The following is a 26,278-nucleotide window of genomic DNA, read 5'->3' as shown; positions in this document are numbered from 1 at the left end:
AGACATGTGTGCAAATATGCGGCCCCACGGAAAAAAGCCCAGTTCCGTGAGGCCGCATATTTGTGGAATGTCGGCGTCAAGGGGTTAAAGGAGCTGCAGACATATCTGGCAAGTACTGGCTGTGTGGTACATGTGACAACAATCTCACGTATTATTCATATGTATGGGCTATGGGGTAGAGTGGCAAGACGGAAGCCTTTTCTTATGAAGAAAAAGATCCAAGCCCGGCTAAAAACACATCTGAAGTCTCCCAAAAGCATGTGGGAAAATGTGTTATGGTCTGATGAAACCAAGTTTGAAGTTTTTGTCCATAATTCCAAAAGATATGTTTGGCACAAAAACAACACTGCACATCACCAAAAGAACACCATACCCACTGTGAAGCATGGTGGTGGCAGCATCATGCGTTGGGGCTGTTTTTCTTCAGCTGTAACTGGGGCCTTAGTCAAGGTAGAGGGAATTATGAACAGTTCCAAATACCAGTCAATATTGCCACAAAACCTTCAGGCTTCTGCTAGAAAGCTGAACATGAAGAGGAACTTCATCTTTCAGGATGACAGTAACCCAAAGCATACATCCAAATCAACAAAGGAATGGCTTCACCAGAAGATTAAAATTTTTGAATGGCCCAGCCATTCAAAAATACATCCAAATCAACAAAGGGATGGCTTCACCAGAAGAAGATTCAAGTTTTGGAATGGCCCAGCCAGAGCCCAGACCTGAATCCGATTGAAAATCTGTGGGGTGATCTGAATAAGGCTGTGCACAGGAGATGCCCTCGCAATCTGACAGATTTAGAGTGTTTTTGCAGGGAAGAGTGGGCAAATATTGCCAAGTCTAGATGTGCCATGCTGATAGACTCATACCCAAAAAGACTGAGTGCAGGAATAAAATCAAAAGGTGCTTCAACAAAGTACTAGTTTAACGGTGTGCACACTTATGCAATCATATTGTTTTAGTTTTTTATTTTCACTTCCCTCCACCTAAAAGATTGCAGTTTGTTGTGTTCAACTGAGTTGTACAGTTTATAGGTTACATTAAAGATGGAAGAAGCTCTCTCTGAAATTATTTATTTTTGTCTCATTTTTTTACATCACAGAAACCTGGCATTTTAGCAGGGGTGTGTAGACGTTTTATATTCACTGTGTATATATATATATATATATATATATATATATATATATATATATATATATATATTTTTTTTTTTTTTTCTACTTTTTTTTGTACCTTTGAAGAACAGCCTCTGATTTTAGGGTTTCTCAAAATGCAATAGACAGTTTACTGACTATTTAACATCTTTCAAGACCTTTGTGTGAGAATTGTGAAAATGCGCCCTAGACTGTGCTGTGCTGTAACCTATACTAATACTCCACTAGTGTGTTGCAGCGATGGAAGCAGTTCTTGATGCAGAGACCAGGTTGGTCAGGACAGGAGGGACAGAAAAAGCAGGTGTTGCATATTATTCGCTATAGGCTACAGACACAACATCTTTGGGGTCACCTTTGGCTTGGGGTACCAGACAGAACATCCAGAAAATGCCTCTCATGCAGCTGGATCACTGCATCTGCATACGGGGATTGGGCCACAGCACCTGGATACAAAAGGTCCGAGATGATCGCTTCCTGAAATTTTAGGAGGATCCACTTCATCCAGTTGCTTTGTAAATTACAAAAGCGTTATATATAGCCAGTTGAAATAGACAGACACCTTTTTGTACCAGTGTCAAACTCTTTGGGGAACTAGGTATTGTGATATCATTTGCACTTTAAATATTGCTGATAATGCACTTCTGTAGTGTTTTTTGTTTTTTTATACTGCAATTTGTATATGATAACTTTTTGCACTTTAATTTGTGTGGCACTGCAGATGATCACAACTTTATGTGATGAGCAGGCTTGCTACTTTCAAGGTTGCAAGACTCCTAATATAAGCTACGGCTGTGGCAATATCTGATTGCATCCTGACTGAGTGTCCATGAAAAGGGGTTCCAGTGATGCAGAGGAATTTATATTGCTCTGAGCTTCAAATTGTTGATGGGGAGCTTCACTCCTTGGGTGACTATGTTCCTTGCACTATGAGAGATTGTAGCACTCTTCCCCAGCTTGAGATGCTGGCACTTGTTATCACATTCCATTGTGTTAGGAGGAATCTTTCATAAGAAGGTCTTCTACATAACCAGTGACCTGAAAGCCTTGAGTTCATACAAAGGCAAGAGGGGATGAAAGCATCATTGTAACTGCTACTGTGAAGTGCAGAAAGTGCTGATGAGGTGGGTATATGAAAATATACAGATAGGTATATCTTGGATGTCTACAGATGTTAGGTATCCCCTTTGTCTTAGAGAGACATTGATTGACCTTGTGGATTCCAATGAAACTTTGAAACTTAAGGGTACTTGTTTAGGGATTTTAGGTCCAGGATACCTCCGCTTATTAATTACCACTGTCTTTAGCGTGAAACACGTTTACCTGCCAGTCCCCCACTGTATTTCCACTGGCTGCATTGGTTTTAGCTTGGTTCAATAAAGTGGATTGTTTGGAGTACAGCCGATCGGACTTCCTTTGTTCTCATCTATGCAGCACAAAAGCTGGGGTAGCACCCACAGGAGATTTGCTTGGAGATTGGGAGTCTCTCTACCATGAGCAGCAGTAAACAAATATTGTAGAAAGTTTGGAGCACTATAAATGATTCATCAATTGTATATAAACATATACAAAAAATATACTGTGAATGTGCAAATCTTTGCAAATATGCAACAAAAGAAAAAAAATCAAAAGAAACATAAAGTCCCCAACAAAGTCCAGCACAGAAAGCTACAAATATCAGTGCAGTTCCAGAGACAGAAAAAAATAAGTCCTTCCATATACACTTCACACCTTCCAAAAATGGTAAGTGAATGCTCCACCAATTCACCACAGTGTATAGAAATCCACCTTACCAGATGGTATGACCACCAATAGGAGGATGGTCACAGAAGCTTGCAGGATCATCCACAGCGGGATATGTCTGTCTCTCACAGTGGAACTCCCCTCTCAAGGTCGTCAACAGAATTAGGTAAAAAGGACTCTCAGTGTAGTAGGTACAAAATCCTCTTAATTTATTATGGTTAAAAATACTCACAAGATAAAATCAGTACCAGCACATTATCATGGTCTACGTAATGGCGTCACCTCCTATGGCCCTGCCCAATGCATTTCATCACAGCAGGCGTCATCTGGATGATACAATTGTGTTCAGAAGGACTCTGGAGGAGCATGAAGAGCGGCTATAAAAAGTACTACAGAGGCTCCATTATGAGGGATTGAAACTGTAGCTGTAGAAGTGCCAGTTTTACCAGACATCAGTCACCTACCTGGTACATGTATTCTCAGCAGAAGCAGTGGCCATGGACCCCAGCAAGATTGAAGCTGTAACCAAATGGCCCCGGCCCAACAACGTTACCAAGCTGAGGTCATGCCTGGAGTTCTGTTCATATTATCGCCATTTCGTGGAGGCTTTTGCCAAGACAACCACACCTGTCATGGAGCTGCTGAAGAATAGTAAAGGTGAGCCAGGGAGGTGAATATTTTGCCAAGGGAATGGCTTATGTTGAAGTTTTGGGAGCCCAGGGTACTTGCATTCCTCAGTATTACTGCAATATGTCACAGTTGAAGAGCAATGAGCTACCTCAACTTACTGTGAAAGATCTGCAGGAGGCCCAAGATAAAGACCCATTCTGCCAGCTAACAATACAATCCCTTGCGACAGTGAAGCCCAGTTTGCTCCAGGTAGATGCAACTCCAGCTGCCAGGGTCATTCATAAAGGAATGAAATAGGTTGAAGCTGAAGAACGAGGTGATCAGCCAAAGGTCCAAAGTGACGATCTATGGCAGTTGTTTTTTCCTGCACAATTCAAGAGAGCAATGCTAAAGTTGTTGCATGATGAACACAGACACCTGGGGCTGGAGAGAACTTTCCTGTTGGAGTGGGGCCATTTCTACTGGCCTTGGATGAAATAGGAAGTGGAGGAATACTACTGCACATGCATGAGTTGTATCCAAAAAAAAACCTTGCCCAAATAATCCGCCTTAATAGGCCACCTTCAGAGCCAGGGACCAATGGAGTTGGTGTGTATTGGCTTCCTGTGTTTGGAGCCAGACTCCAGCAGACAGGGAAATGTTCTAGTGGTAACTGACCACTTCACAAGTAACCTCCACAGTAGCCGAGGTCCTAGTACAGAAATTCTTTGCACACAAGACTTACACAGAGAATTCACTCAGATCAGGGCAGAGACGTTGAGAGTAAATTGATCAAAGAACTGTTGACGCTCTTGGGCATAAAAAAAAAAAAGAAAAAAAATACGACTCCCCAAGGTGAGTCTCAACCGGAGCTGTTCAATCGAACTCTTCTAAAGATGCTTGGCACCTTGCCTCTGGAGAAGAAGCAGCAGTTGAGTCAGCATATTGTTGCAGTGGTGCATGTGTACAACAGCACTGAAAATGACATCACAGGCTCCAGAGTAGCTTGAGTCCTAGTAGAGACTAGATAGTAGACCCTACTGCCTAATGTTTGGGTGGGAGATCAAACTACCTGTGGATCTATCCTTTGGTACTGCTCCTGACCACATTAATCCTCAGTCACATCAAGGATATTTGGAAAGGTTGAAACACCAGCTAGAAACTACTTATGAAAGGGCAAGTCAGGCCTCCAAAGTGGTGGAGCAAACAGAATAAGAGAAACTATGACTCTAGAGTGAAGTTGCAAGACTTGCAGCCAAGTGCTATTGAGAAACCTTGAAGTCCCAGGGAAACACAAAATAGCAGCTTGCTGGAAGCCATAGCCCTATGTTGTGCATCGGAATTTACCCAGCTTGCCAGTCTATCAGATATGCCCAGAAGGTAAGAGGACCAGTGAAGTCATGGCATCGGAATCATCTATTGACCATATCAGATGCTGTGCAGGGCCCAACTTCAACAAAGGAACCTTCCTCTAGGGAAGCACATCGACCTCAACTTTCTTTATCACCTCCTCACCCTACTCAAACTTCAGAGAAGGAGGGGACAAAAGAGGAAGAGGGAGAAGAAATAGGATCTGTCGCCAGTCAAACCCTATCTGCCATTAAGGACAGTATCTTATCACCTTCTTCTAGTTCAAGTCTGCCAGTACCCCAGCTAGCCTTATGCTCCAAAGACTAACTCTCCTGAATCTGAGTCAGACCTTCCAGCCATTGTGGAAGTGGAGGACCTAATGAAGCCTCTAGCCAGGAGGGACTTAGAGAATGTGTCAGAGCAGGAGGAAAGAACATTAGAGGTTGAAGACGAAGGCAATGCTTATTCTGAACCAAGAGAAAAGAGGGCTATAAAGCCACCCAAAAAGGATAACCTATGACACTCTGGGTGAGAATTCAGTAGTGTTTAATACTATTCAAAGGACTCTTAAAACTCCTGTGCTTAGTGCCATCAATTGTACGTCTGCGCCCGCAAATCCTCTTGTTGACACCACTGAGGCAGATATGGGGAAGGTAACCTCTCCTCAGGGTCAACTAAAGTCTCTTAAATTTTGGTGAAAAACCTTTTTGTTAAACTTGCTTCATAATGAAAACTTCATACAAATATTCTACCTCCTGATAAAATGAAGTAAATAAATCTGTTTTTCCCATGTATGTTTTCAAACTCTGTTCTGTTCTTTAGGGGCAAAAGACTTTAACTGGGGGGGGGGGGTTATGTAACACATTGCATTGTTACTAATTGCAGATTGTTAAATGGCCACAAAATGGCAGTGCTCTGCAGTTTAGTCGGTGCAGGAAATCGTACAGCAATGCTAAAAGTGCTGGGACTTGTATATTACAAGAAGGATTTCTTTCATTCAGTTAGCTGACACAGAACTACAGATCCCAAGTGAATGAGCAAAGGGGTGGGAGCTTATAAAAAGAATAGCCCAGGAGCCCGGGGTGCAGAGAGAGAAGGACTGAAGGAGAGGCAGGACATGGATGAGAGTGGAGGGCCAGTCCAGGATGCCTCAGACTGGATCGGATTGTACCAGAAGGCGGAGAAAGAGATTTTACAGATGGCTGATCATACTGAGAGGGCCAGGATAGTCAATCCTGCAGGCAGGCAAAATGGGACATCACCACCACCTTCCCAGGAACACAGAGAGAACGAGGCCCCCACCCCAACAGCAGGACCATTGCTTTGTACAGCTACTTTGAAGGAACAGGTGAGAGGGTTCTTAACCTACAACATATCACTACATGTACCAAACTCTGTTGTTGCTGCCAGTTATTTTATTATTTATTACAGGTACTTATATAGCGCCGTCAATTTACGCAGCACTTTACATATATATTGCACATTCCCACCAATCCCTAACCCTCAAGGGGTGGACGATCTAAGGTCCCTTACTTACATTCATATATATATATATATATATATATATATATATATAGTGAGGAACAGAAGTATTTGAACACCCTGTGATTTTGCAAGTTCTCCCACTTAGAAATCATGGAGGGGTCTGAAATTCACATTGTAGGTGCATTCCCACTCTGAGAGAAAGAATTTAAAAAAAATTCAGGAAATTACATTGTATGATTTTTAAAGAATTTATTTGTCTTGCACTGCTGAACATAAGTATTTGAACACCTGAGAAAATCAGTGTTAATATTTGGTACAGAAGCCTTTGTTTTCAATTACAGAGGTCAAACGTTTCCTGTAGTTCTTGACCAGGTTTGCACACACTGCAACAGGGATTTTGGCCCACTGCTCCACACAGATCTCCTCTAGATCTGTCAGGTTTCGGGTTCTGTCGCTGAGCAACACGGAGTTTCAGCTCCCTCCAAAGATGTTCTATTGGATTTAGGTCTGGAGACTGGCTAGGCCACTCCAGAACCAGTTCAGTGCTGCTAACAAATCACTGTAGAAATGGACATCCGTACAACCCCCAGAATAGTCAATCTTGGTGAGTAACCCTTAATACTGTTTTTGAGACATCTTTGTTAAAATATTTTACGTATTCAAAGCAAGAAGTTTGCTTGTCCACAGGCTTAGTTTGACAATATTTTAGGACGTTGGTGCCAGGAAAGTGAACAAATGCTTCCTTACATCACTTGGGCCAGTTCCTTCCTCCACGTCTTGCTGGGCTCATGATTATTCAGCAAAAAGAGAGCAGCATGGAAGATGCTGAATTGCAAGTGTCCCCGCGCCGTGTAGTTCTATTACCCTATCTTCCTGAGGAGCCTGCATGAGCCTTCAGCTCAGTAAAGCTATCTAGCATTAAAAAGGTAACCCCCTTACCTTAATGTAAAGCTACACAAATGTCATCTGTAATCATATCTACAATGTAAGGAAGCAGATTACGTATTCACACATCAACATCTCAGTGTAAGTAGTAGCAAATGGCAGCTGAGAGACCAAGAGGCAAGGAGAATACTCTTTTTCAATTCTGCTTCTAGAGAGTTCTGTATGAAACTAAATTTTCATCTCACCCCATAGCTACTAAACCCCCAAGGAATTTAACTACTTTGTTCAGCCATCAAAGACCATTTTAAATAACTTAAAATTTCCAATATAAGTTGTTAAAAATACCCATTTGTCAAGACTGCACCATTGTAAGTTTTCAATTGTCTTTTCCTATCAAGTTGTATGGTGTCCTAGTGTCTTGGTTCAAAGTTACTATAACATATCAAAGGTCCTGTTAACATTATATGAAATAAAACTAAAGGCTTCAACAAGTGACAGTTGTACCCTCCACTCTCCAGTGTGTCTTTTATTATCTCTGAAGGCATAGGCCAAACAGCCTCTGTAGGGGCTATACAGGCTGAAACTTCTGCTGGCAGAGAATACAACATATAAGGAGCACATACACATACCCCTGAAAGACTAGGTTGCACTTTTATACCAAGTGAAAAGTATAATTTCAGATTATCAAAAACCTCAATTATTGATCAGTTCTCGTTTTAGTTAGGAAGACAAATCCCATCCAGGTGAACAATTTATATTGTGAGGGTTTTATAGATTCATAGGTAAGGCTGTAAAGAGCTACAGAACCAACAGCAAGAAGCTTGGTGAGAAGGAGACAACTGTTAAGAGTGATTATTGGCAAATGGAAGAAATACAAAATAACCCTCTATCACCCTCGGTCTGGAGCTCCATACAAGGTTTCGCCTCAAGAAGTAAGGATGATTATGAGAAAAGTGACGGATAAGCTCAAAACTACATGGGAGGAGCTTGTGAATGATCTCAAGGCAGTTGGGCCACAGTCACCAAACAAACCATTGTTGACACAATACGCCGCCATGGATTGAAATCCTGCAGCACCTGCAAGGTTCCCCTCCTCAAGAAGGCACATGTACAGGCCTGTCTGAAGTTTGTCAATGAACAAAATGATTCAGAGAAGGATTAGGAGAAAGTGCTGTGGTCAGATGGGACCAAAATAGAGCTCTTTGGCATTAACTCGACTCACAATGTTGGGAGGATGAAAAATGCTGACTATGACCCTAAGAACACCATCCCTACAGTCAAGCATGGAGGTGGAAACAGTATGCTTTGGGGCAGTTTCTTTGCTAAAAGGTACAGGCCGACTTTGCCGCATTGAGGGGCCAATGGATGGGGCATGTATTGTGAAATCTTGGATAAGAACCTTCTTTCCTCAACCAGAACACTGAAGATGAGTCGTCATTGTCTTACAACATGACAATGACCCAAAACATACCACCAAGGCCACAAAGGAGTGGCTCAAGAAGCAGCACAGTAAGGTCATGGGGTGGTCTAGACCGTCTCCAGATCTTAATCCTATAGAAAATTTATGGAGGGAGCTGAAGCTTTGAGTTGCCCAGCGACAGCCAAGAAACCTTAAGGATTTAGAGAAAATCTGTAAAGAAGAGTGGACCAAAATCCCTCCTGAGATGTGTGCAAACCTGGTAACCAACTACAAGAAATGTCTTACTTCTGTGCTTTCCAACAAGGGTTTCTCCACCAAGTACTAAATCATGTTCTGCTTGGGGATCAAATACTTGTTTTACTCACTGAACTGCAACTCAGTAATTTATAGCATTTGTATCATGTGTTTTTTTCTGGATTTTTGGTTGATATTCTGTCTCTATCATTTCTTTGTAAGTGGGCAAACTTACAAAATGTGCAGGGGATCAAATAATTATTTTCCCCACTGTATATATATTTATTAGAGCATACCTAAGGGCTCATGTACACTGTAGCTGCTAAACTCGCGTTTAGGAGCTGTTCAGCGTTTTTTTCAGCAGCCCCTGAACTCACCCTAATGTTTTCCTATGTGTTCATGTACACATGTTCGTTTACAGTCGTTTACAGGCAGTTGAGTTTACAGTCGGTTTTTTGAACGCAACAAACTTGCGTTCAGACGTCGATTTTATCAGTGTTTCAAACACAACATGCTTGTAAACACAGCTAAACATTTCTAAAATGTGGCAAATCGCGTTTATAAGCGTTTGAAATTTTTTTTTAACTCTTCCAGTTTTCAATGCTGTCCAGAGCCTTTTTTCATCATGAAAAATGTATGCAAAGAGTTTCCAAGGTGCTCAGTGGACAAAGCACTGAACACAGATTGTTCCTACCAAGTTTGTCACACATTGTAATGACCAATTCACACCTCAGACCTCTCTCACCCTTGGCAACAAAAGATATGTTAATGTACATTCACACCTCAAATTCTTCATGAAAACCCCCTGCCAGGTGACCTTAATGACTCACTCCAGAAGACACCCTCTTCTCACCCTCGGAAACAAAAGAAATGTTAATGAGCAACTCACACCTAATTATCTCAACACATACTGCTGTCTCTTCTTCTACTGTGTGTATTTCTCTGAAACAGTCTGAAATAGTTAATAATTTACCAATTTTCAGTGCATTCTGGGCATTTGTGAGATTTTCCTGTGGTTATCTTTAAAAAACGCTTCTAAATGCAAACTCGCATAAACGCGTTATGCAAATGCAGCTAAAAAAACATTTTTTAACCTATGTTTTCCAGCAGTCAGTTTTCTTCGTTCAGAAACATCCCATATACATGGGGCCTAAAGGCAAAACTATTTTTTCTCAGTTTTGTAAAGAATGAGGGATTAGAACACCTGTCAGTTTTTATTGCTGTCTGTGCCACTGTTAGGGAGATTCACCCTATTTGTCCTGTTTACCATTATCACTGAAAGTGAAAGTAAAAGAAAATCCCAAACTCTGGGCTGCCCCCAGAAGAGTAATACAGGAGAAAATGTCCACTGGGGACACTAGTTTTGGTGACCCCCATGGGGGTCCCCAAGGAACTCCCTTAATTTTCAGGGTTTTCTCTCATGTCCTGTTTGGCTATGGGACATGAAGTGAAGGTAAATCTCCCCAATGGGACATACATGGTGAAAAAAAAAAATCTCACAGGCGCTATAACCTTTCCTTGCTCTATCCAAAATGAAAAAGTTTTGCCTATAGCTCTACTTTATATTTATTTAGATTCAACTTTTAACACAATTTTAATTTTTACTTTTAAATGACATGAACCACTGACAGTTTGATAGGATATTGTGTACTGAAGCACAATACATGTATCGACTGTATATATCATTTGAGCAGCAATGCTATATCTTTTTATAGGGATATTATTTTAAACTTTGCATTTAGTTTATACTGCTAATAGTCTGTTATAAGCACAGCCCTTAGATCGATCTGTCCACCAACTGGATTGTATGAGTGATAGTGGGAGATCTGGCAGACAGCTGGGGATCTGATTAGATGGGCAGGCTAATAGTCCATAAATGAGATGCACTCCTGGAGCTCTGCTTCCTCTGATGAAGTCAAACAACAAAACACATAAGGCAGTGTGCATAGCTGCTCACTCACTGACACAGGGGATTGTTCCCACAGCAGCCCAACCTTACTGGGGCAAAGCCTGAGTGGACAGCCTGATCTTGGTGGAACGATGAGAACCCCTGCTCCTTTAAGTCTTTGTAGAATGCAAGGTTGATTTATTTATATGTGAATGCATTTTTAATACATTTTGTAATTAAAAAAATGTATATGGAAAGCACTATGATCTAGTTTGTTTTTTTCCCTGGAGCTGGTTGATGTGAAAGGTGGTTTTTAATCTTCCACTGTAGCCTATGTTAACTGATTGAATTTTTATTTCTTCTAACTTTCAAAATCAACAGCATTATGTCAAAATAAAAAAAAACCATCAGTAATACAATAGGTTAATACAGTGTTTCTAATCCTTTTTCCAGTCACAGCATTCTAGAAAAGACTTTTTATCTCGAGGCATCCCATTCTAAGGCTTGGTTCACATTACTGCATGCTGGGGAATGCACACATAATTGCATGCATGTCTGACACACAGTCAAACGTGCTGTTCTTTTATAGACGCACAGCTGTGCCATTAATTCTAAATGGTACCCCCAACACAGCACGATTACAAAAAAAATAAAAAATTGGTGTGAGGCTTTGTTCCGTGTTTTCCTGGGTGGTAAGGGAGCCCAATGAAATGAATGCCATTGCACAGATGTGAACCAAGGACTCATTCACACGTGACGTTGCGGGGGGGATGGTGCAGAAAAACTATGCATTTGTACTACCTCCATCTGCTCCCCCTTTATGTGCAGAGGTTGGAGGACAGTGATGCTGCATTTAGGGGGTTATAATCAGTATTAAGAAGGCAAAATCTTGCTCCTTCATTTCCTATCAAATGCCTCAGAAAAGCAATTGAAGCATGGGGTCACTTTTCAGAGGAGTGGCAGTCTTTGCCACTATTATGAATGAGCTTTTAAAAAGCAGTTCTGATCGTACAGCTTTAGGGGTCCAGTTTAGAAAAACAACCCATCAATACACGTTGAGCAGGGAATAGAAAAGTGACAAGAGATAGCTATCTTAGGAGGGGGGGGGGGGGTAATATATAATTCTGGCCTTGGCAGTAGGCAAACACACAGCTTCTCCGCAACTTCACCAAGCCACTTCATGCAAGCCTGGGTACTTGTACCTGGACCTGTCAGACCTGAAGACATCTATACATCATTATCAATGGCCCCTTGCATGTAAAAGAAAAGGCTGTCCTGGTCACTGTCCTTGCCTGTCACCTCTAGGCTCTGCATTTTTGTCAGCCTCACCTGGTGCAATGATGCTATTTGTGTTGGTACTGTCAGTGATCCTCTTTGCCTCCAGCAGATCTCCCCCTGCATAGGCAGCCAGGAACTTTACAGCCCACTCAAATCATACAGCATCCCCATTCATCAACACACCTTCACTGCTGCCAGTGGAGATCTGTCTCCTTCTAGTTAGTGTAGAACCTTTCCCACGGCAGAGCTGATCTTTCTGCTTGCCCTGATTGAGCTCCCCGGCAGGAGCCTTGTCTGATCTGAATGCCTCTCTCAATCAGGATACCATGGCTATCCTGATTACCTCAGACAGTACCACGGTTGAGAAAGGCTGAATCATACATTAACAACAAACATACAGTCAGGTCCATAAATATTGGGACATCGACACAATTCTAACATTTTTGGCTCTATACACCACCACAATGGATTTGAAATGAAACAAACAAGATGTGCTTTAACTGCAGACTGTCAGCTTTAATTTGAGGGTATTTACATCCAAATCAGGTGAACGGTGTAGGAATTACAACAGTTTGCATATGTGCCTCCCACTTGTTAAGGGACCAAAAGTACTGGGACAATTGGCTTCTCAGCTGTTCCATGGCCAGGTGTGTGTTATTCCCTCATTATCCCAATTACAATGAGCAGATAAAAAGTCCAGAGTTCATTTCAAGTGTGCTATTTGCATTTGGAATCTGTTGCTGTCAACTCTCAAGATGAGATCCAAAGAGCTGTCACTATCAGTTAAGCAAGCCATTATTAGGCTGAAAAAACAAAACAAATCCATCAGAGAGATAGCAAAAACATTAGGCGTGGCCAAAACAACGGTTTGGAACATTCTTAAAAAAAAGGAACACACCGGTAAGCTCAGCAACACCAAAAGACCAGGAAGACCGAATAATTCTTTTCCTGGTGAAGAAAACACCCTTCACAACAGTTGGCCAGCTCAAGAACACTCTCCAGGAGGTAGGTGTATGTGTGTCAAAGTCAACAATCAAGAGAAGACTTCACCAGAGTGAATACAGAGGGTTCACCACAAGATGTAAACCACTGGTGAGCCTTGTAGCAATCTTGCGCTCAGAGAAGGCCGCAGTGCCACCATTTTGTCAAGGCACATCCATTTTTTGATAAGAGCTTACATTTCTCCCTCAATCCTTTATTCTCCTTCCCCCTCCCTTCCTGAGAGGCACAGTGACAGATGTGTGTGTGTTAGAAATCACTGGCTGGCAGAGCCGCAGGGGGCCCAGAACTACAAAGTCCCCCCATGGAGGCAGAGCCTGGCCGTCCAAGGCCCGTGTCAACTCGCACCTCCTAACCAAGATAAGGCAGCTGTTCCCAGGACTTGAAATTAATTGGAATCTCATAAACCCTACCAGCCAGGTGACAGAATTTAAATGAACATTCCTCAGGTCAGCTGTCACCTATGTTTCATATCATGGATTATGAAGCTGTCAGTTTTAATGCAGAGTCCATCCGACGATCCCGCCCAAAACAGGGTATTAGCCAGTTACTCAGAGCCACCCCCCCTGCTGGGGGACTTTAAAAGACAGGCTGGCAAGTCTAAAAAGTAAGCTAAACACATCTCCCAATTTTAACATCAATATACCACCCGGGAGATCAAAGACCCTTTCGCTCTGTAACTTGGATCTGCTACCTCAAGGCTTAACATGGCAAGTAACTTAACCTTTTAACTTCTCCGTTATCTCTTTGCTGTGCTGTTTTCTATGTATATATATATCTCTTAGTTACATCTTATTTGTAAATATTTTATTGCACCTGTTTGACTCTTTTAGTAATAAATCTTTCTTTCTGAAAGTGTTAAACTGTTTCTAAGTGCTTACTTGCAATTGACGAATTCCTGCCTTTGAAGAGACGCTACTGTTTGTTTTAATCTCTGTATAACTGGCCTGCGGACCGTGTTATACCGACCATTATTTTAATCATTATAGTGTATTAATTGATAAGGAGAGTTTCCCCTCTGTACAAAAAGGGGTGGTGGCAGTAGAGGGTTAGTTGCGTAATTAACCCGACCCAGTAACAAGCGCATTCCGACTTCAGGCACAGATTGTAGACCATCAGCTGGACAATCGTGCAGGGCGCAGCTGAGTGTGGCGTTGTTACGCACGTCACCTAGTGGTTTTAGATCGGCTGGTCCTTTGGTCACGAGTTTGGTGAGAAGGTCTGGGGTCTGACGCCGAGACCGTGCAAGCCTCAAAAACAGGAAGGTCAGATTAGAGTTTGCCAAATGACATCTAAAAAAGCCTTCACAGTTCTGCAACAGCATCCTATGGACAGATGAGACCAAGATCAACTTGTACCAGAGTGATGGGAAGAGAAGAGTATGGAGAAGGAAAGGAACTGCTCATGATCCTAAGCATATCACCTCATCAGTGAAGCATGGTGGTGGTAGTGTCATGGCGTGGGCATGTATGGCTGCCAATGGAATTGGTTCTCTTGTATTTATTGATGTGACTGCTGACAAAAGCAGCAGGATGAATTCTGAAGTGTTTCGGGCAATATTATCTGCTCATATTCAGCCAAATGCTTCAGAACTCATTGGACGCCGCTTCACAGTGCAGATGGACAATGACCCAAAGCATACTGCAAAAGCAACCAAAGAGTTTTTTAAGGGAAAGAAGTGGAATGTTTTGCAATGGCCAAGTCAATCACCTGACCTGAATCCGATTGAGCATGCATTTCACTTGCTGAAGACAAAACTGAAGGGAAAATGCCCCAAGAACAAGCAGGAACTGAAGACAGTTGCAGTAGAAGCCTGGCAGAGCATCACCAGGGATGAAACCCAGCATCTGGTGATGTCTATGCGTTCCAGGCTTCAGGCTGTAATTGACTGCAAAGGATTTGCAACCAAGTATTAAAAACTGAAAGTTTGATTTATGATTATTATTCTGTCCCATTACTTTTGGTCCCTTAACAAGTGGGAGGCACATATGCAAACTGTTGTAATTCCTACACCATTCACCTGATTTGGATGTAAATACCCTCAAATTAAAGCTGACAGTCTGCAGTTAAAGCACATCCTTGTTCGTTTCATTTCAAATCCATTGTAGTGGTGTATAGAGCCAAAAATGTTAGAATTGTGTCGATGTATCTCATAGATACAATTGTCAGCTGATTATTATTGTGGATTTGCAGTGCATAGGTCATGGGCTTGCTTCTTAAAAGGGGTACTACTGGCATGGTGTTTGAATGTTCTCCAATTGCTTGCATGGGATTACTTTCTGATCCTAAACTTATAGGTCAGATTTGCAATCTTCTTTTCTACGGATACCTTAAACTGAATTCCAGGAATTCAGCCACTTTGGGAAGTGTGCAGGCATATTATAAGTCCAAGGTGGTGCATGCCACCTCCTGGACATATCTCTAACACTTACATTGGACAGGTTTTTGGCACTCTGGGAGGATACATTTGGGGCTCTTAGAGGGAGAGAAGTACACACAGCATCTATGCCTGCCCTCTCCTCTGCTGCCTATGTACAAAAGCCTTTGTATTTTAGGAATGAGTTCTCATTCTGTGAATGGGAAGGAGGCAGGTAGGGGTGGGCACAGCAGCTGCATCCACTTTGAACTTGAAGGAACTGTGATCAGAAGGTCCAACATCAGAGTTCCAAGAAGTTATCCTCTTGAGTGCAATACACTTGTCAGATGTAAATTAAAAAGATAAATCCACAAGGTGGCATGCACCTCATTGGAATTAACCCACTATATGCCTGCTCTTTGTTTACAAAGTAGCTGAAATGCTAGAGTTCAGCTTTAAAATGCATAAACATCTTTATATTTGATGCCTTTGTTGATACCATTTGCTCCGTTGCAAGTGTTTTGTTGTTTATGTTCAAGAAGTGCAAAATAAAACCCCCTCTTAATCATTTCAGAGCTTTGTATCGGTGCTCTGTCCTGTGCACATTCCGTGTTGGGTTAGCCCTCCCAGTTCTTGTGTTGGATTACAGAAGGAATAGAATTGTGCAGAACATGAAAAGGGGAGGGTTTGGATAGTTTTGTAAAAGACAATTGGGCAGAGCTGACAACACTCAGTCCACAGTAGGGCATAGAAGCTCAGTATATTTCTGGCAGATCAACAGGTATTTTTCTGTACTTACAGGGTTTTTAAAAGGATAAAACATGGGTACCTACAGCATTTTTTTTGCACCTGACATGGCGGGTAAAATAAGTATTGGACACGTCCACATTTTTCTACGTATATATATTTCTAAAGAAACTATTGACCTGAAATTTTCACCACATCATTAAAAACCCATGCAATCCATACATACAAAGAAACTAAAAAAATAATTTCAGAAGTTATAAGTTACGTTATATGTGATAAAATGGAATGACACAGGGAGGAAAAGTATTGAACGCATGAAGAAAGGGAGGTTTAAAAAGGCATTAAAAGCCAAGAAACCAGCTGAAATCTATCAGTAATTATAAAGCAATCCTGCTCCTTATCAGTGCAAAATAATATCAGCTGGTTCAGTCCCAATTGATGGCATATATAAAAAAAAGTCTCATTACCAAGGTGTCACACAAGAAACATCTCATGGGTAAAAGCAAAGAGCTCTCAAGACCTATGCAATCCTATTGTTGCAAAACATACTGGTGGCATTGGTTACAGGATTTCTAAACTTCTGAATGTTCAAGGTGCTCCTTGTGAGATTTCTGACAGAGCAGTGAAAAGAATTATCAGAAGTGTTGTCCAAGAGCCAAAGACCACTTGTGGAGAGCTTCAAAAAACCTGGAATTAGCAGGTACAATTGTTTCAAAGAAAACAGAAGTAATGCATTCAGCCATCGTGGCCTGTATGCACGCTCACCATGCAAGACTCCATTGCTGAAGAAAAAGCATGGTGAAGCTCATTTAATGTCTACTGCACAACATTTAGACAAGCCTGTAAAATACTGGGAGAATATAGTCTGGTCAGATGAGACCAAAATTGAACTCTTTGGATGCCATAATACACACCATGCTTGGAGGTCAAATGGCACTGCACATCACCCCAAAAACACCATACTAACAGTGAAATTTGGAGGTGGGAACATCATGCTGTGGGGCTGTTTTTTTATCATATGGTACTGGCAAACTTCATATTGTTGAAGGAAGGATGAATGAAAAAAATGTACGAAGACATTCTTTAAAAAAATCTGCTGCCATCTGCCAAGATGATGAAGATGAAACAAGGGTGGACATTTCAGCGAAACAATGATCTCAAACACAAAGCCAAGGAAACTCTTAGTTGGTTTCAAAGAAACTAAAGCTGCTAGAATGGCCCAGCCAATCACCTGACTTGAATGCAATAGAAAGTCTATAGAAAGAACTAAAGATCAAAGTTCATAGAAGAGGCCCAAGGAACCTTCAAATCAAACACCCGAGCAATGCATGCAACTAGTTTCTCCATACAGGAGGCGTCTTGAAGCTGGCATTACCAACAAATGATTTTGTACGAAGTATTAAATACATTTCAGTTAAGAGTGTAGAATACTTTTTCCTTGTGTCATTCCATTTTATTACACATCTTAATTTCTGAACTTGTTTTGGTTTCTTTGTATGTATGGATTGCATGGGTTGCTACCGACATGTGGTGAAAATTTACGGTCAATAGCAGCTTTAGAAATATATTTCCTGAGAAAAATTGTTGACGTGTTCAATACTTATTTTACTCGCTGTATATTTATATTATCAATAGAACACTGGGGGTACCGCACAGTCTAAAATTAGGAGTGATTAGATGACAAAAGCTGGAAGACTCTAGGCTACCCAAATGTCCTTTTACAAGATATTGTAATAGCTTCCTATTATGGTGCATTTTTTAAGTACAGTTTTTTTTCCACAGGCCTTTTCACACCTTTCCATGACTGTAATACTTTATCTCTAAATAGTATAAGAAATGTAAAGTCAGTCATATACAAAAGCATTTTGTTGTTCATGGACTGCACTAGAGGTTTCACTACTGCCTCAACAGTCTACACATCATCTGCAAAGCCTGGAGGTAAAGAACCAATAGAGCATCTGAAAAGGAATACAAAGGGCATCCAACCACCTGCTCAATGAATTGGTTCCTGTGCCTTTAAAGAGCAGCTCTACTCCTGACGCAAGCTCAGAAGTTTGATCTACTTTTCAATATGCAGATGAACCCAATGCAGCTAGCATAGTTTCAGCTAGAAAACTGAGGTAGCAGATTTTGTGGCTCCCAAAGGAGGAAGCCAAGCACCTCAGAGCTATTACAGCTACATCAGATCAGAGTTCTTCACTGGTTGCAAATGATTTACAAGTCCTGGTGAACAGTGTAAAGGGGGGTTTAGGAGCATACATGTAGTAGATCACCACTCTCTATTAATGTTTAGGGAGGTTTTTGGGGTTTCTTTTGGGGGGGGGGTATTTATCCACTATACAACGATGTAAAATGGGCTTTTTATTAAGGGGGGCACTTAGTTTCTGAATACTGATATATGGGGGCATTTATTTGGATCCACAATTGATAAAGGGAACATTTCAATATGACTGCATGAAATAAAACTTAGCTACTGGTGTTAATGGGGCATTTTAACGGGAAAGGATACCAATCAGTAATCACTAGTGAAGACAGGGCTCTTTATTTGAGGTAAAGGAAAGGCAGTAGAGGTTTCTGGCCACCAGTGGTAAGGGAGTTAATATTAAGATCTGTGTATGGGAGAGATTTGTAATTGGGGCAAGGTGAAGGTGTATCAATATTTTGCTACGGCATCCTGTAATTTAGTTTCATCCCACGGCATACTAGACAAGCAACTGTTATGCAACTGGATTTATTTTTGCCCATCAGATGAGGATCAGCTTTTGATATACTTTCATTTACCAACAAGGCTGGCCTTCAGTGTCATTCCTACTTATTTGCATGCCATATGATCAGACTGTCACACCTGGTCTGAAATACTTTGGAAAACTGTGTGCTCTGTAGATGGAAGCAGCGACCATGTTGCTGTTAAGAGAAACTGCAATTGTTAATCTAAGTTGTACCATTTAAATTGAATACCTGAAGATAGTGAACCTGAGAGTACAGAACAGAATCGCTACTTAGCTGTATAAAAGATACTGTTTATGTTAAACTGGCCATCCACTAGTAGAATTTTGGTTGATTTTTGTTTTAATGTTTGTTTGACTTCCTAATCTTTAGTGGGGTCAAACTGATGTTTACTTTCAATTGCAGTGATGAGAAAATTCAGCAGAATGGAAAAATGTTCCCTAACAAAGAATTAACAGTGTATAAAATACAAAAAATTGTGCCACGCTCCTATGATTAATATTCAAAAACTAACCATGTGATCCAACATCAAATAAAAAAAAAAAAAAAAAAAAATATATATATATATATATATATATATATATATATATATGTGTGAATAAAACTTATTGAGCTATAAATGTGTGATACATCATCAAAAATAGTCCAAATGATATATAAAATTATTTAGGAAATCCGCATTATATATACAGTGGGGATCGAAAGTTTGGGCACCCCAGCTAAAAATTTGTATTAATGTGCATAAAGAAGCCAAGGAAAGATGGAAAAATCTCCAAAAGGCATCAAATTACAGATTAGACATTCTTATAATATGTCAACAAAAGTTAGATTTTATTTCCATCATTTACACTTTCAAAATAACAGAAAACAAAAAAATGGCATCTGCAAAAGTTTGGGCACCCTGCAGAGTTAATATCTTGTACTGCCCCCTTTGGCAAGTATCACAGCTTGTAAACGCTTTTTGTAGCCAGCCAAGAGTCTTTCAATTCTTGTTTGAGGTATCTTTGCCCATTCTTCCTTACAAAAGTCTTCCAGTTCTTTGAGATTTCTGGGCTGTCTGTCACGCACTGCTCTTTTAAGGTCTATCCATAGATTTTCAATTATGTTGAGGTCAGGAGATTGTGAAGGCCATGGCAAAACCTTCAGTTTACGCCTCTTGATGTAATCCCCTGTGGATTTCGAGGTGTGTTTAGGATCATTATCCATTTGTAGAAGCCATCCTCTCTTTAAGTTCAGCTTTTTCACAGATGGCATCAAGTTACCATCCAAAATTTGCTGAAATTTTATTGAATCCATTTTTTCTTCTACTCGTGAGATGTTCCCTGTGCCACTGGCTGCAACACAACCCCAAAGCATGATTGATCCAACCCCATGCTTAACAGTTGGACAAACGTTCTTTTCATTCAATTCTGTGCCCCTTCTTCTCAAAACGTACCTTTGCTCATTCCGGCCAAAAAGTTAAATTTTAACCTCATCGGTCCACAGAACTTGTTTCCAAAATGCATCAGGCTTGTCTATATGTTCATTTGCAAAGTTCAAACGATGATTTTTGTGGTGAGGACGTAGAAGAGGTTTTCTTCTGATGACTCTTCCATGAAGACCATATTTGTACAAGTATCTCTTTATAGTGGAATAGTGTACCACAACTCCAGTGTCTGCCAGATCTTTCTGGAGGGATCATGCAGTCAAACGTGGGTTTTGAATTGTTTTTCTCACAATCCTGCAAGCTGTTCTGTCTGATATTTTTCTTGGTCTTCCAGATCTTTAACTTCCACTGTTCCTGATGACTGCCATTTCTTAATTACATTCCGAACAGAGGATATTGACATCTGAAAATGCTTTGCTATCTTCTTATAGCCTTCTCCAGCTTTGTGAGCGTCAACTATTTTCAGTTTCAGTTTTCTAGACAACTGCTTAGAAGAACCCATGGTGCTGATTGTTGGGGCAAGGTCAGATGAGTCTGGGCATTTAAAACCTTTGAGATTGACATAACCTGGTCTTCCCAGACGATGATTGAGAACAATCCATGACACTGGCAGGTCTCAGCTTTGCAAAGGGGGCAGTGCATGCTATAAATTCTGCAGGGTGCCCAAACTTTTGCAGACACCATTTATTTTTTTCTGTTATTTTGAAAGTGTAAATGATGGAAATAAAATCTAACTTTTGTTGACATATAAGAATGTCTAATCTGTAATTTGATGCCTTTTGGAGATTTTTCCATCTTTCCTTGGCTTCTTTATGCACATTAATACAAATTTTTAGCTGGGGTGCCCAAACTTTCGATCCCCACTGTGTATATATATATATATATGTATATATATATATATATATATATATATATATATATATATATATATAAAGTGTCCACTGTGTTATTATGCTGAAAATCCAGCATCAATAAATGGATTGGATGCAATTTTCCTATGCGCTCACCTTAAAATCCTGCATAATAATAATTTTTGCCTAACTGGTTATTAGGCTAAAACAGCTTTACAGATGAAAAGTTTTCCTGTGGCAGATATCCTTCCTAGATTATGGATTGAATGTTGTAATATTATTATTCCACCTGGGGTTTCTCAAGTTAGCTGATCCCTGTGTTGGATGTGGATGGATGGATTTCTCCCTTTCTCCTCCAGGGGTCTACTCCTTCCTTTTGTTTCCTCTCTCCAGTACTCCACATTAATGGTATCAAAAAAGAAGAGAAAACATCCTGTTTAGCTTTTTATTTATTAAATATGTTATACCACTCACATTTGTACAATATAAAAAATGCTTAATGGAATAGCAGAAAACCTGTGGGTGATCAGCACACTTCCTGTACTCGCTGTTAGATCCAGACAACGCCGTGACGTCAGAGCCCCTCCCCTACGCGTTGCGCCACCGGGTAACGTGGCTTCATCAGGGAATACGATCGTACTGGAGAAAGGAAACAAAAGGAAGGAGTAGACCCCTGGAGGAGAAAGGGAGAAATCCATCCATCCACATCCAACACAGGGATCAGCTAACTTGAGAGATCCCAGGTGGAATAATAATAATATTACAACGTTCAATCCATAATCTAGGAAGGATATCTGCCACAGGAAAACTTCTCATCTGTCCTTGTAGGACAAAAAGCTGTTTTAACCTAATAACCAATTAGGCTAAAATTATTATTATGCAGGATTTTAAGGTGAGCGCATAGGAAAATTGCATCCAATCCATTTATTGATGCTGGATTTTCAGAATAATAACAGAGTGGACACTTATATATATATATATATATATTTTATGCAGATTTTAATAATTTTACATATCATTTGGACTATTTTTGATGATATATCACACATTTATAGCTCAATAATTTTTATTCACGTTTATATATATTAATTTATTTTTTATTTATTTGATGTTAGATCACATGGTTAGTTTTTGAATATTAATCATAGGAGCGAGGCACCATTTTTTGTATTTTATATTTAGTTACATGCACTATTTATGAGTTAGTGTTGAGTGTCAACAAACCAAGTGTGTTTATTTTATTTAATTAATTGATGAATTTAGCACAATTGTCATTTACCATAATAGCTCACAAGCACTTACATTTTTTTTGAAAGAATTAACAGTGAATGTGATTTCTGTTTGGGAAATTAAATTAATTCCAAAATCAGGTAAAAGGAAACAAAAATTTTAAGTACTTTCGAACGACACTCACCAATCATTGAATGCACTGCAAATTTTTATACAAACATTAGTTTGAAAATCTACTAGTGTATGAACAAGCTTTAGGTCATCTTAAAGTCAGACTATTTTCAGGAGTAAAAAATAAAAACAGATACCATTATAGTAGCTTTAAAAGGTCATCTCCTGGATTAGGAAAATAAACTCAAAGCTGCAGAACTGTTATTCAACCAATTGTCCAGTATTTGTATGTGGATTTATCAGTGGTAATTTATTGTAAATCAGTGTTTACCTTTTATCACATCATGGCTTTTAAAAGTTTTCTTTACATAAAAAAAGCAAAGATGTGAACTCTTAAACCAGGCTTAAAGAAGCAGCATAAAATATATGGAAACTAAGAGTTCATAGAAAAAAAGTACATTTCTTAAATAAGATGTGTTACTACTGGAAAAATGAAATGATTTGTTGTAGTCAAAATCTATTTTTGTCATTGGTAAGGTTTACTCAAAGTTCATCTCCAGCTACACATAAAGGTCACAATGACGATGTGTTTCATACATACCCTTTGCAGTCAAGAGAAATGAAAGTGTTACATCTGAAATCTACAGATGTCACTGATCTATAATCCTATTGCTTTCCATCCAGCACCAAAACCTCAATAGAGATCACATTAATTTAAACTGTTCTGTTCTTTGATGCTTATTTTTCCCCAAACATCACATTACACAGAAAAAAAATGATCCTGCTCTTTATTGTAAGCCTTTTCCTTTTATGCTCTTTCATCTAAGATCATAGAAGATTGAAAGTCAGCATATCTGAAGTTATACATCTCTGCTAACAACAGTATCAAAATACTTTTGTAAAGGCAAATCACCCAAAAAATGCATTCATTGTACATTCAAATACTTTTCCACATAATACAAAAAAAACCTCAGTATGTCAGTAGTAAAGGCCACTGTTTGCAGTATATTTGGATAAATTAAAATGCAACAAAAAAAAAAAAGACAAAAAAAAGAAAGCATTTTCCAGAATGCAATGAGGTCAGAAAGTGCTGGTGAACTTCTACAACAAAAAATGTCAAAACAAAAACAAAATAAAAATGTAAAACTAGAAAAAATAATTATAATAGCCAAAAAATTACCAGCTTTAATCATGTAAAAATAAAACAAATAATTCACAGGCTTACTTTTGAAAGGAAAACATGGCCATATGTTAAATCTGCATATGGCTGATTTGTAAAATCAACACTTTTCAATTTTCCCTTTAATTTTTGATACATAAGTAAGCTAGGTATTCAAGCCTCTCCCCCCCCAAAAAAAAAATCTGACAAAATGTTGGAATGACAGTTTTTAAATTAAGGTGATAATTGAAATCCATTCTTTTTTAAACCCTCGGTCCTAAAAGATGTCATCTTGTTATAGGTTTAAACGTGGGCAGACAGGAGGAGGGCAGCACGCAAATTCTCTCAGTATGCTCCGTGCAACATCTATATTATTCTGAGCAATTTCCAGAGCCCTTTTAACTTCTTCGAAGGAGAATCCCTCTCCCATTAATTTAGCTATTTTTGCGTCTACATTCTCTGGTGAACAGTCAGCGCTGTAAGGTCTTCTGTGATGAATCTCAGGTGCTGTTCTGCGTGGCAGTGGTTTGGGAGGTCTGGCTGGTGCTTGTGGACATTCTGAAAAAAAAAAAAAGCACTGGGTTTAACTATTAGCAAATATGGCTCCACTACATATATTTAGAATTAAAAACTATAACAGGTTAAAACAAATTCATTGAAGAGAAAAAAAAAAAATCAGAAAAATATTAATGTGGTAAATAGTATCCAAGAAGCTCAAACCCTACATCTGCATAAACACATTGAATAGATACACTAAAGCAACACATATGCTCACATAAAACACCAAGTCATTCACATGTCACTATATTGCTGCGGTGAAAGTATCCACAAAAATGAAAAGTACCTCAGCAGGAAGAATAAACAGACTAATTACAGAATATGTTATAATGGTACACTGCGTAAAGGAACGTTTGTGTATAAGATCTTGATAGTGATTTTCCACCTTCATCCAGGAAATGGAAAACCTTGTCTACATTATATTACGAAATTATATAAGGAAAGAAAATAGCAAAGTGAGGTAATCAATAGCAACAAATCACAATTCTTAACTTGTTTTTCCAATACTACAATAAAAAGAAAAAGTCCAATAGTCCCAGCAGGACTTTCATCGATCTGGGTGGACGTCATATGATGTCCTCTCGGATTGCTGGCACGCTGCAGTGAGATCTGTCATGGGTCCATTGCCGGTACCATGTGAACAATCACATGACAATTGTAAACAATGGATGGCTTTCTTTTATGCCATCCATTGTACACAATTGTGATGCTAGCTGTGATTGGTCACAGTAATCACATGGCACAGCCCATTTGTGTCATGTGATTAGCTATGACCAGTCACAGCTAATCACAACAAAAAAACACTGAATGAATCGGAAATTCACTGCTATAGGCAATCATGTGTAAAAAAGAAAAAAAAAATACTGATCACTTCCCCAGAGTAGTACAATGTTACTATAACACTATATTACTCTGGTCACAGTGTTTTATTAAAATACAAAATCCACCCACACGGTCACCAGTTTGTGTCCCTTACCACCACACCAGTTATAGGATGACACTGCACTATGCTGGTGACAGTATGTTTAAAAAAAAAAAAGTGCTTTTTTTTTTTTATTTCTTCATTGTCCAAAAAATTGTGACAAAAAAATTTAAACAATTATGAGATCGGCTTGTACGTCAGGATTGATCAATTTTCAGATATATACCATAATTTGTGGACTTTATAACTTTCCTACAAACAAAATAATATACACCAATTTGGGTTATTTTCACCAAAGAAATGTAGCAGTATACATTTTGGCCTAAATTTATGATGAACACTTATTTTCAAAATTTTACAACAGGAATGAAGAAAAACTTTTTTTTCCCCTCAAAATTTTCTTTTTTTATTTTTTTTTAACAAAAAAAACCAGTGGTGATTAAATAACACCAAAAGAAAGCTCTAGTTGCGTGAACAAAATGATAAAAATTTTGTTTGGGTACAGAGTTGCATTGACTGTGCAATTGTAATTCCAACTGTAATACTGCCGAAAGCTGAAAATTGGCCTGGGTAGGAAGGGGGTAAAAGTGCCTATTACTGAAGTGGTTAAAAGTGATTGTGCTTAAAACCAACTCACATGTAATGCCAATAGGTAGGTCAGGAGACAAGAATCTCTTATGAAAATGCTACTTATATGGCCGTGCCTGGTTTCAATAATTTTGAGGCAGTGACCTGGAAAAAGCATGTTTTAAATAAGTGTCACACTCACTTATCTAATGTACTTTCTCTTGGTTAGTAACATAGAAAGCATTAAAACCAAAGCATCAATACAACAGGTAGGAAACTTCAATTCCTAAAAGAAAGGTAAGCAATGGCAGACTTGTACTCTTCTCATGACAAAGTAACTTTAAGACGATAATTCACATCAAAATGCTTTTGTTAAGCCAGCCATACATGGACCAAAATTCAGCTGGTTCAGTAAGGATTGGCCGAATTTCGATACATGTGTGGGCAGGGAGGTCGCCTGTACAACCGCCCTGTCAGATTTTCTCAGCTTGATCAGCACTACCAGCGCTCATGTTGATGGGGAATTGAGTCGGTTATCTTTATTCAACCTGCTGGTTGAAAGAAGGGAAAAAAAATGTGAATCAT

The 26,278-nt window shown here is 39.5% G+C and overlaps 1 protein-coding gene across 5 annotated transcripts in view; it reads right to left on the bottom strand.

Moving 5' to 3' along the window:
• Nucleotides 1-23,258: 23,258 nt before the first annotated feature.
• The window catches only part of CBLB (Cbl proto-oncogene B), a 263,546-nt gene continuing 260,526 nt past the window's right edge, over nucleotides 23,259-26,278 (bottom strand). For all 5 annotated transcript variants that reach the window (XM_089692244.1, XM_089692245.1, XM_089692243.1 and 2 more), the window contains one exon: nucleotides 23,259-24,204. In XM_089692244.1, coding sequence (XP_089548370.1) covers nucleotides 23,942-24,204 — 263 coding nt within the window. In that variant the 3' untranslated portion in view covers nucleotides 23,259-23,941. The remainder of the gene's footprint in view (nucleotides 24,205-26,278) is intronic.

The sequence above is a fragment of the Staurois parvus genome, unplaced genomic scaffold, assembly GCF_062004578.1.
Source record: "Staurois parvus isolate SC_StPar_1 unplaced genomic scaffold, SC_StPar_1.0 ptg000580l, whole genome shotgun sequence".
Lineage (NCBI taxonomy): Eukaryota > Metazoa > Chordata > Amphibia > Anura > Ranidae > Staurois > Staurois parvus.
The sequence above is the reverse complement of the archived record's forward strand: the minus strand, read 5'-3'. Positions and strand labels throughout refer to the sequence as shown.